Source organism: Colobus angolensis, unplaced genomic scaffold (genome assembly GCF_000951035.1).
Source record: "Colobus angolensis palliatus isolate OR3802 unplaced genomic scaffold, Cang.pa_1.0 Scaffold216, whole genome shotgun sequence".
Lineage (NCBI taxonomy): Eukaryota > Metazoa > Chordata > Mammalia > Primates > Cercopithecidae > Colobus > Colobus angolensis.
Window position 1 is genome coordinate 494,354 of NW_012115333.1, and position 11,312 is coordinate 505,665.

An 11,312-nucleotide genomic window follows, 5' to 3' on the forward strand; every position below is an offset into this window, starting at 1 on the left:
CAGGATGGTCTCGATCTCCTGACCTCGTGATCCGCCTGTCTCGGCCTCCCAAAGTGCTGGGATTACAGGCTTGAGCCACCGCGCCCGGCCAAGAATAGTCTTTTCAACAAATGGTACTGAGACAACTGGACATCCACATGCAAAAGCATAAGGTTAGACCCCTATTTCACATCACATACAAAAATTAATTGAAAATGAATCAATGACCTAAATATAAGAGCTAAAAAACTGTATCACTTTTTTTGGAGATGGAGTTTTTGCTCTTTGTTGCCCAGGCTGGAGTGCAGTGGAGTGATCTCGGCTCACTGCAATCTCCGCCTCCCAGGTTCAAGCAATTCTCCTGCCTCAGCCTCCTGAGTAGCTGGGATTACAGGCATGTGCCACCACACCCAACTAATTTTTTGTAGTTTTAGTAGAGGTTTCATCATGTTGGCCAGGCTGGTCTCGAACTCCCTACCTCAGGTGATCCACCTGCCTCAGCCTTCCAAAGTGCAGGGATTATAGGCGTGAGCCACCACGCCCAGCCCTATATAACTCTTAGAAGAAAACACAGGGACAAATGTTCATGACCTTGGATTAGGTAATGGTTTCTTAGATATGACATCAAAAGTATAAGCAACCAAAGAAAAAAATAAACTGTATTTCAAATTAGCTGGGCATGGTGGCGAGCGCCTGTCGTCTTAGCTACTCGGCAGGAGAATCGCTTGAACCCGCAAGGCAGAGGTTGCAGTGAGCTGAGATTGCGCCACTGCACTCTCCAGCCTGGGTGACAGAGAGAGACTCCGTCTCTAAAAGAAAAAAAAAAAAAAACTTCTTCCACGGAGTCTTCCCTTTTCACTACTGTCCACATTAACTTTTCCATTCTTTTAACTACAGTTCTTAAAAACTGTACTGCACAATTTAGCACTCAGTTAAACTACCTGATAATGTTTATTATTATTTCATGTAGACTGGTCTTGACTTATCAGCCAAGTTGTTACTTTGTTGAGAGAAATGAGTAAGTCTTCTGCTTCTCAGATATTTCTAAACCACCTAACACATAACTGGGCATATAGGAAGTATTCAGTAAATACCTGGTGGTTGTGAGGAATAGATTGAATGTGCATGTGCTTGTTTTCACAATGTGTGTTGAACACACAGTTGGGGGTAATAAATACAATCTTAGTGAGGTGAGAGAATGACACTATGTGAAACTGAAGAATACAAGATTTATTTAAGGGAAAAAACAGCATGGTTTGGACAATTTTGTTCTCCCCTCCTTCAGCCTCCTGCTGTTCAATGACACCACATGGCCAACAATATCCTGGTCTCTAAGATTCTAAGGGAATCATTGAGGTCCTATCTAGACATCAACTGTCTGGTCACTATTCCCCCATTGCTTCCTCCTCTTCCTCCTCCTCTGTCCAGCTCAGATCATCATCTGAATCGTCAGATTCTTCCTCATCCATCTCTAACACAACCCCTGCCCTAGCCTTCTTAGCTAGTGCATCAGGGTGCTCCAGCTGGGCCCAGGATCCTGGGTCAGCCTTGACCAGGGAGATTTCAACCCGAGATGGCATCAAGGAGACAGAGCTCTGCTCCACGTTTATGACCTGAGGAGGAGCAAAGGAAAACAGAAGAAAGACAGAATGAGGAAATCAAAGGCATTGGGGTCAGCGTAGAGTGGTGACAAATGAGAGAGAAAATTTTTTAAAATAAGGTGAGAAAAAAGACAAGGGAGGAATAAGACAATATAATAAGGGAGAGAGAGGAAAGAAATGAGAGATGAAAAGGGAGAAGGAAGAGGGGAGGGAAAGAGGGAAGTAGGAAGAGCAGGAGAGAGAGAGAAAATGAAAGCAAATGAAGAGAAAATCTCTATTTTCCTACTACAACTCCTTCCCTCAAGACACCCTCTATTCCAGTCTAGACACTCTTTCACCCCATCTGCCTCCCCCTCCTGTGCCCCCTGGTCTTCACTTACCCCCCAGAGCTTCATCTGTGCTTGGAACACACGGTTACCATCAAAGACAATGTGGACATGAAGCTGAGAGAAAAGAATTACAGGGGTAGTAACAAACCCAGAAGGTCGAACAGGTCATTACGACAGATAACTAGGTCAGAGGTGTGATCCACAGATTGGCCAGACAGCCCTGACCTAATAGCTCTCCTTTCCTCTAAGGGTACTATGGAGCCTACAGGTTAACAGCATATGGCAACTCTGCCTGTGAGATTGTAGTATCACCCAATTCACTATCCTCCCATCCAACATCAGATCATTGCTCACCTCAGTTTGACTGGCCTTCACCCAGATAAACGCAGGAAGTGGAATCTGGCCATATACAGTCACCACTACTAAGGAATCTGTCTGGTGCCAATCATGGCGGCAAGATGCTGGGAGCTAAAGAGAAGATGTGAAATGTAGGTGGTAAGAATAAATTCTTAGCCCAAGGGGAGGTCTCATGATGCATATGGAGAAGAGACAGAGAGTCTCAAAAAGATTAACACAACCTCATATTGCTAAGCCTCTGGGCTATTGAGGGATAAGGAGCAGAATCTTATTTGGTCTGTACTAAAGGGAGAAGACAGGGAGCTTGGCTATGTGGTACAGAGAGGGAGGATAATTTACCTCTGAGATTGGGTCCTAATCAAGAGTTCAGGAAAACTGGGGCTTACCTGCTTCCCCCAGTCATGTCTACCAACTCTGCACCCTGGCTGTGCCAAGAATGCCCCAAAATCCAGGGTCTGGATGCCACAACAGCTCCAAGACTTCATTCTGAAGTAGGAAGATAATTCAACTGAATTCTCTCACCCCCAGTATTTATCTTATGACCAAATATTAGGAGAAACCTGTCTCATAGCCCACCCAGTCCCCTCCCTCACCCCTCATGGAATCGGGGTGCTCCTGGGTGGTAGGTACATGGAGTAGCATCACTCTCAGGGCCTTGGTAAACCTAAGAAGGATAAAGTAGAACCAGGTCATTCTAAGGTATATCCTACTCAGCCTCATATCTATACCCAGTCATCCCTCAGCCATATGCTTGAGCCCCTCAAAACTCTCACTTACAGCATCACATCCTGGGTTCTGGCAGCTGGAACCAGTCCGGATCAGACTACTATCATGTCCTGGGCAAGGGAAACAGAGTCAGGAATTTATGCGTCCCCCCACTCAATTGGCACTTCCACTAAATTCCAGTCTACGAAGTTGATCCTACTAAAGACCCACCTACCTGCCCCAGGTTCCTGGTCTAATTCCTTCTGTTCCAATGCCATTTCCAGGGCTTGGGATATATTTAGCGGCAGCAGCTTCAGAGGCAACTCTGACCTAGGGGTTATGGGTGGTGATTTAGTCCTGACCCATTAGCTATGATTGCTAGCTCCAACACTCCCACCGATGGTAATGGAATTAAAGAAGCCTGGTGAAAGTGAGGCAGAGTTGGAGAGGTTGGGTAGCAACCCCATTGCCAATTTTCATCTCTGTGGACATCCCAAATACCTGAACCCTAGAGAAATCCCCAGCACTTCTCTTACCCATCTACTCAGTTGCTCTAAACCTAACCATTTTCTCTGCAGAACTGAGTCATATCCTCTTCCTCTTTTATCTAATCGTGGACCTAATATGACTTCCTTCTGTTGCTCTTATTATTCCCATAAAATTTGGGAAGTCTCCTGGCTGCCAATAATACGTCCTTTTCTTGATAGGAGATTTATCTTAAAGTTCTTTTCTAGAAAGAGAAGTCATTCTCAACAATCCCTTTTGTGTTACATACTAAGGATGTATTTGTGAGGGGCTATCTACTCTGTTTTTCTGTTGTTCTTGTTGTTGGTGGTGGTTTTTTTTGAGACGGAGTCTCACTTTGTTGCCCAGGCTGGAGTGCAGTGGCGCAATCTCGGCTCACTGCAAGTTCCACCTCCCAGGTTCACGTCATTCTCCTGCCTCAGCCTCCCGAGTAGCTGGGACTACAGGTGCCCGCCACCATGTCTGGCTAATTTTTTTGTATTTTTAGTAGAGACGGGGTTTCACTGTGTTAGCCAGAATGGTCTCAATCTCCTGACCTCATGATCCTCCCGCCTCAGCCTCCCAAAGTGCTAGGATTACAGGCGAGCCACCGTGCCCGGCCTATCTACTCTGTTGATTCAGATATCTATCCCATCATCCAATACCACCTTAGAGAAAAGGGTGTTATTTCCAGACACAAATTTCCCCTAAGGCACAGGATATACACCATCCAAACCCTGACATCTGGCCCTCCTCACATCCCTGGTCCCTGGTTCCCAGCCCTCAACGACCCATTAATCACTCCTAGGAAGCTACATGAAAATAGGAAAACTCCAGGGGCCTCCTCCTCTTTACTTGGGCCTCTCCCGGTGCAAAGTCTCTGCTGACTTTGGAATCACATTCAGAGGTTTTTGCTCCTGAAGTGAACTGCTTGTAGCAGGGCCTTCAGGTTGAGGGGCCTCAGGAAGCTTCTCAGCACAGTGTGGTCCCATAGTACAGCCCTAGTATAGATAAGGAGATAAGGATTAGGGATAGAATCCTTCTACTGGGGGCAGAATCCAAGTATGTAAATAATTTACCTTGATGTTTAAGAACTCAGAGAAATCTACAGTTCGCTTTCGGCAGCAGGACCAACCCTGATAACAAGAGACCCAGATCAGCTTAGCTTCCTGGGTATATATCTTCTGGGAAATGCTCTTGCTAACCCCCCTCACCTACTCCTCACCTTAAGTGCATCATGGAAGATTGGGACCCCAGGGTGATGGCAACAGGAATCTGTGGACATCAGTACAAGTTATCAAGGAAGGGAAGATAACTATACCAAGTATAATTTTTCACCTCTTCCCCGGGTTTATATTTATGGTTTCTTCCCACATAACGTGAAAAACAAAAAAAAACCAAAAACGCATCAAAGGCTGTAAGATCACTCAGACCAATTAAACTAGGGCAGGTAGTTTCTTTCCCTGCTCCTCAAACATACTGCCCCCCAGATGACCACTCCACAACACCCATGCAGAGCCCCTGGCCAGGTCAGGATCATTTACTTACCAGGAAGGTTGGTATTAGGGTCAAAGTGCTGCCCACAGCCTTTGTTACGACAGAGTAGAGACATGGAAGCGTTGGTAGAATTACTGAAAGGGTATTTCAAGGAGTCTGGCTGCCGAATGGGGAACACCTCTTAGTCTAGAGGCTTTTAGCTGCCTGGAAGGGCCAGCTGTTTCTATCTTTAGTTCAGGAGGCGTACACCTCCTAACATGGGCAAGGGAACTTCAATTGGTCTTTCCAGCCAATAGAAAAGAGCTCAGGGGCAGTTTAGCTCTGAGGCTCAGGAAAAAAGGATCAGGCAGAGGAGGCCTTGGAACTTGGGTGAGGTCAGCTCACCACTACTGAGACAGTTTTAGATTCACCACGGCAATTCCAAGCCTTGGACATAGCAGCAGCTGCTAAGAAACAAACACCAATTTTGAGACCTCCCCCACCCCCAGCTCAATGAGGGTTAAGCCCATTTTCTTCCTCTTTCAAAGGGGCAGCTTTCCTCCATTATTACTTCCATATAGTGTCAACAGCACTAATCCTTGCCAACCACTTCAGCCATTTGACGCATCTCATCCCCACCTCCCCATGTTTGTCTAGATGAATACTGTAATCAAAAGGTCTAAAGGATTACCTTTATAGAGCCTACTGCTCATCTCCTAAGGTAACTCCCCTCCCTCCTTTCCCCTTCAAAAACACCACAGAAAATTAAAAGGCTTAAAATTTATTTTAATAGGTTGATGCTGCATTACTGCTCCATTTCTCAGAAAAACTCCAAATATATCAGAGACAAATCAAACACAGTACACCAATGAAAAAAAATGCACAGCCTGACTACCTAAGATAGGCGAGTCTAAGAGCTACTGTCAGACCTTCAGTATACAGCAACCCTGTTCCCAAGATTGTACTAGGCCTATCAAGAAAAGCTGTGAACAGCAACATCATAGACACAAAAGGGTCATTCCTGGGTGTCCTCACCCAAGAAAAAGATGGAGGCAAGTTAATACAAGATTTTTTTTTTTTTAAAGATATACTAAAATGAAAATCTCTAAGAGAAAATGTCTTCTTTAGGACATGAAGGGGTAATATATGGGATATAACAGAACCGTACGCACATTGCCTGTGACCTTTGTGGACGTTTGCCTGAATTCTCACCTGGGAGTGAATGGAGCAATGGGGCTAAGGTCACTGGGGGATGTTTGGTTTTTGTGGTGTATGTGGCAGTTTCTCTGGGACTGGGGGAGTGTAAAGATAAGAAAGTAAGGATGGGCACTGTGGCTCACCCCTGTAATCCCAGCATTTTGGGAGGCCGAGGTGGATGGATCATGAGGTCAGGAGTTCAAGATCAGCCTGGACAAGCTTGAACCCGGGAGGCAGAGGTTGCAGTGAGCTGAGATCGTGCCAGTACAGTCCAGCCTGGGTGACAGAGTGAGACTCCGTCTTGGGAGTGGGGCAAGGAAATGAAACAAGATGGACAAAAAAAACGGAATGATCAAGATTAATGGGCTCTAACTGGATCCACTTTGCCATGGTTTCCCCAGGCCCTCAACAATCACATTTGAGACTTCAGGAATGCACCACACAGAATTCATTAAACAATATATCACACAGAATTGACTTGCTTAATACCACCCCTCCCTTGCCCTCTGCCTCCAGCATACTCCCTAGAGTAGTACAGGCAGGGCAGATCTAACTATTGGAAGGAATCCCTAACACTTTTCCAGGGTAGAATTCTGGCTAGTCCAAAAAGGGTCCTTCTTTTAAGGGTTTTGAGAAACTAGACACTGCAACTTATTAGTATCGGCGACGTTTGTTTGGAGCAAATTCAGCTCCAGGAGCTGCACGGTTGAATGCAGGAGGAGTTCCACCAATTGCCCCAATTCCTTCCATTGTAGCAGCCTGACCAAAGCGTTCAGTTGTTGGTGGGGTCTTAAAGAGAAAAAGAGAGCAACATTGTAATGGAGCCATTGTTGGAAGCTTCCCACCCATCTGAGTCCCTCCACTGGAGGCTATTTCCATTCAACTATTCAAGGCTCCTGATGGTAGGTAGGAGTGGGTGATTTAAGTCTGTTTAGAACTCTAGTGGATAACCCCAAAAGTGGTGGCGCATGCCTGTAATCCCAGCTACTAAGGAGGCTGAGGCAGGAGAATCGCTTGAACCCGGGAGGCGGAGGCTGCAGTGAGCCAAGATTGCACCACCGCACTCCAGCCTAGGCGACAAAGAGCAAAACTCCGTCTCAAAAAGAAAAAACAATAAACCAAACTATCCAGTTTTGGCATCTTAACACCATAACCAAAACAACCTCAGGATTGCATGAGCCATGAAGTATTTGGATTCACAACTATTTTATATAATGCCTAGCCTTCATTGATTTCCCTCCGACAAACGTAGTCAATCAGAGTGGCCAGTCAGACGGTGGCATTTACTTAACTCCTAGATTAAGTATAGACACTGAGTTTGCTCAAGATTCAAAAAATAAAGACCTTGAGGTTACATTTAATGGATACCAGCAGTCCTAAAGACTGCTATCTAGGCCAGGCTTGGTGGCTCACGCCGGTAGTCTCTGCATTTTGGGAGGCCGAGGTGGGCGGATCATTTGAGGTCAGGAGTTGGAGAATAGCCTGACCAACGTGGTAAAACTCGGTCTCCACTAAAAATACAAAATGATCTGGGCACGGTGGCGCATGCCTGTAATCTCAACTACTCAGGAGGCTGAGGCAGGAGAATCGCTTGAACCCAGGAGGCAAAGCTGCAGTGAGCCAAGATCATGCCATTGCACTCCAGCCTGGGCAACAAGAGGGAAACTCTGTCTCAAAAAAAAAAAAAAAAAAAAAAAAAGGTTGCTATCTGTAGCAAATTGAGGTAGGCCACCAGGGGCTATGAAAGCAATGCCTGTTCTCCTCCTACCACCATTTAGAATTACTGTTAAGGCCTTGCAGTTTATTACCAATCCCAAAGTTCCATCTGGCATCATAGTGGCAGGTCCTGGAGGAGCTGGGGTACCAGCTGGCACAGGAGCAGGGGGCATGGCACCTCTGTTGTTTATGCCCATAGCACCTAAGGCAGAGTAGTGTGATCAGTACAAGGGATAAAGATTGTTAGTCTTTTCTATGCCAAAGGAAACAATTCAACAAGACCTCTGAGCTAAGACATGCATGTCATCCCCTTAAAGTAGGTAGCAGAAGCCACATAGTTCACCAGAGACCAAATAAAAAAGGAAATCAGAGCCATTAATCTCCTAAGTCCTTACCTCCCATAGCCATCTGACCCATCCGAATCTCCTGCTCTCTCTGAAAAACAAAAAATACTCAAGAAAGTCCAAGACAACAGTGCATTCTACCACAATCCATCAAGGACCACACACTAAGGGAAGTAGATAGAGTGATAACACATCCAAAGAGCACTGAGAACAAGCTGAGGAGCACAACCCTTGATAGTTGTGCAACAAATTCAGGTCACAGAGCTACTAGGACACAAGCCAGAGCCTCCAGAGAGGTGAAAGGGGGAAGAGATTTCTTCTAAAGGTCCAACTTGTACAACTGCCAAGGACAGCAGAGGACTAGCCAAGGTTGCATATCTCTTCCCATAGTCAGTGAGTCTAAACAGAATACAGCAGACCCAGTTTTTCATCCTATATTGCTTGTGAGGCAAGAACTCCTCTTCAAACCTTACCTCTCCTTATGAATTCTTTTTTCTAAAGGGTTATTTCACAACACAGGAAAAGTGGTCATAACCGATAACCTAGCAGACAATTCATGGTGAGTTTGTCTTATCACGACTGGTCTGGCACATCATGGGCACATGGGAGATATACCGCATCAGGGAAGGTTCCCTTGAATCCTTCCTGCTGTCGCCGCATCATTTCTTCTTGCTGCCGCCGCATCTCTTCTTCACGGCGCCTGCGCTCTTCCTCCTGCCTAGAGAGAGTCACCAATATATTTAAGATAGAGGCATTTCAGAACTTGAGTAGGTTAACAGGGGACTCGACCAAGGAGACCAGCCTACTGAAAACTATCCCAGTTCACCAGGAAACTCATTGTTAAGTGTGCCCAGCCCTGAGGCAACCCCCAAAGAAACCTCATGAGACCAGTATTCAGCTGCTTTCTTTTTAGCAGGTAACTTCTAGAACCATGGGCAGCTAAAACATCTCCAATCCAAAGAAAGAACCTGAGAAGCAGCCAGGAAATATTTGCCAACACATTTATAAATGCATGAGGTAGCATGGCAGTAGGAAAGAGGAATGAGACATTACCTTTTAGAGTTGTCAGAGAAAAAGGGTTCGAGAAAAGTTACCTGAGCTCCAGTTGCTTTCGTTTTTGCACCTCTTGGTTGTGCAGCTCTTCCATCCTCCGAAGTTCTTCTTGGCGCCTCATCAAATCTAAAGAAACAACAGACTTAAGAAAATTCTTCATTGTCTTCATATAGATCTAATGACTTTCTTCAAATAAAGATCCAGAAAGCAAAGAGGATATAATTCCTTTGGAGCCACCTGTGGTGTCCAGATTCCAAAATGAAGTCAAACCTATCATTTCCTTCTTCACAGAATCCAGTATCTCTGCCACATCTCCAAGTCTACTTATCTACCAAAATCAACGCAAAATATTTCAAAGTATAAAAGCAGAGATTCAGGCCTTTCTGCTAATTGATACAAAGAAACCCATTTAAAAATGTCATTTTGTCCTTTCAGCTTTAAAACTTACAGGCCTAGACTCACCCTGTCTCATTAGCATGACCTGGTGCTCATGGCGTGCAGCCTCCATCTCCATCTCCAGCTTCTCACGAGCCTCCTTGATGTTGCGGTCCACTTGGTCCTGCTGCTGCTTCTCCATCTCAATGAGTGCCTTCCAGCGCATGGCATACTCATACTCAAAGGAGCCAGGCTGTGCAAATCTGGGTGGCTGCTCTCGTTCCCTATAGGAAAGGTTCCTAGGTTACTAACTTTGTCCAGGATTACCCCAGCTAAGTTAAGTATTGCATTCCTTGTGAGGACCAAGATAATGGCTGCCAGTGAACATGTACAGCAAAGACCTGCCTCTTTTACATATCCCTTTATAAGCTTCCTTAAGAAGGAAACACCTAATAGGGAAATCTATCAAGACGGCATACTTGTGAAACTGCTGGTTTTTTATAACCAGCTTCTCTGGAAGTCCCTCTTCATCATCTAACTGGTCCATGGGCTCCACAGTCACAGGACGAGGAAATCTAGGAGAAAGAACAAAGTTCAGTGTTAATCAAGTCATACCCCACCAGGCCTCTTCTCTACACATGTCACTGGCACAGTGAATTAGCTAGGGCTCAGGATTGGACAAACACTTCTGAAGGAGTTTTTATACCTAATGACATTATAAAAAATTGGGGGTTGGGCCAGGGGCGGTGGTGCATGCCTGTAATCCCAGCACTTTGGGAAGACGAGGCGGGTGAATCACGAGGTCAGGAGTTCAAGACAAGCCTGGCCAACATGGTGAAACCCTGACTCTACTAAAAATACCAAAAATTAGCTGGGTGTAGTGGCGGACGTCTGTAATCCCAGCTACTCGGGAGGCTGAGGGAGAGAATCGCTTGGACCCAGGAGGCAGAGGTTGAAATGAGCCAAGATTGCACCACTGCACTCCAGCCCGGAATACAGAGTGAGACTCTGTCTCAAAAAAAAAAAAAAGAAAAAGAAAAAAAAGAAAATCTGGGGTTGATAGGAGAAATCAGGCCTCAGATCTCTGAATACAGTCTCAAAGATATTCCAAGTAGGTAGATGCAGTACTTAAGTGCAGCCTGAACATCTACAGACAATCTGAGAAATGACTTGTGATAAACACTAAGAGATACTACATGCACAAATCAACTTTTCAGAGCTCTAAAACTTCAAAGTAAGGAGAGACTTAACACTAATTAAATTAAAACGTACCGAATGACTAAAAAGTTAATTTTCATAATCGTCATCCCACTTCTATTAATATAAGATTATAGCAAAAATCATATGAGAAAGCTCACTTAGTACCAAGTCTTTTTTTTTTGAAACAGTCTTGCTCTGTCGCCCAGGCTAGAGTGCTGTGGTGTGATCTCGGCTCACTGCAACCTCTGCCTCCCGGGTTCAAGCGATTTTCCTGCCTCAGCCTCCCGAGTAGCTGGGATCACAGGCGCCCACATTTTTGTATTTTTAGTACAGATGGGGTTTCACCACCTTGTCCAGGCTGCTCTCAAACTCAGGACCTCGTGATTCACTCGCCTCAGCCTCCTAAAGTGTTAGGACTACAGGCGTGAGCCACCGCACCCAGCCTAATACCAAAAGTCTTTTTTTTTTTTTTTTTT

At 45.4% G+C, this 11,312-nt stretch overlaps 2 protein-coding genes across 6 annotated transcripts in view; both read right to left on the reverse strand.

Annotated features, from left to right (window-relative positions):
• Positions 1–1,188: 1,188 nt before the first annotated feature.
• ITGB1BP2 (integrin beta 1 binding protein (melusin) 2) lies at positions 1,189–5,151 on the reverse strand. 2 transcript variants are annotated; one of them, XM_011943099.1, is made up of 11 exons: positions 5,024–5,151; positions 4,701–4,750; positions 4,555–4,611; positions 4,331–4,476; positions 3,207–3,301; positions 3,044–3,102; positions 2,860–2,930; positions 2,653–2,752; positions 2,264–2,377; positions 1,961–2,023; positions 1,189–1,592 (listed from the first exon to the last, which is right to left on the reverse strand). In XM_011943099.1, the coding sequence occupies exons 1-11, from the start codon at positions 5,085–5,087 to the stop codon at positions 1,365–1,367; spliced, it is 1,047 nt and encodes a 348-aa protein (XP_011798489.1). In that variant the 5' UTR covers positions 5,088–5,151; the 3' UTR covers positions 1,189–1,364. The 2 variants fall into 2 exon arrangements, with proteins under 2 accessions (XP_011798489.1, XP_011798490.1); XM_011943100.1 differs by lacking the exons at positions 4,331–4,476; positions 4,555–4,611; positions 4,701–4,750 and having other exon boundaries at positions 5,024–5,143.
• A 565-nt stretch (positions 5,152–5,716) lies between these two features.
• Positions 5,717–11,312, reverse strand: part of NONO (non-POU domain containing, octamer-binding) — a 73,599-nt gene continuing 68,003 nt past the window's right edge. For all 4 annotated transcript variants that reach the window (XM_011943096.1, XM_011943098.1, XM_011943097.1 and 1 more), the window contains 7 exons: positions 10,116–10,211; positions 9,724–9,920; positions 9,303–9,387; positions 8,824–8,926; positions 8,260–8,299; positions 7,957–8,066; positions 5,717–6,937 (listed from right to left, as the gene is read on the reverse strand). In XM_011943096.1, the coding sequence (XP_011798486.1) occupies positions 6,803–6,937; positions 7,957–8,066; positions 8,260–8,299; positions 8,824–8,926; positions 9,303–9,387; positions 9,724–9,920; positions 10,116–10,211 (766 nt within the window). In that variant the 3' untranslated portion in view covers positions 5,717–6,802. The remainder of the gene's footprint in view (positions 6,938–7,956; positions 8,067–8,259; positions 8,300–8,823; positions 8,927–9,302; positions 9,388–9,723; positions 9,921–10,115; positions 10,212–11,312) is intronic.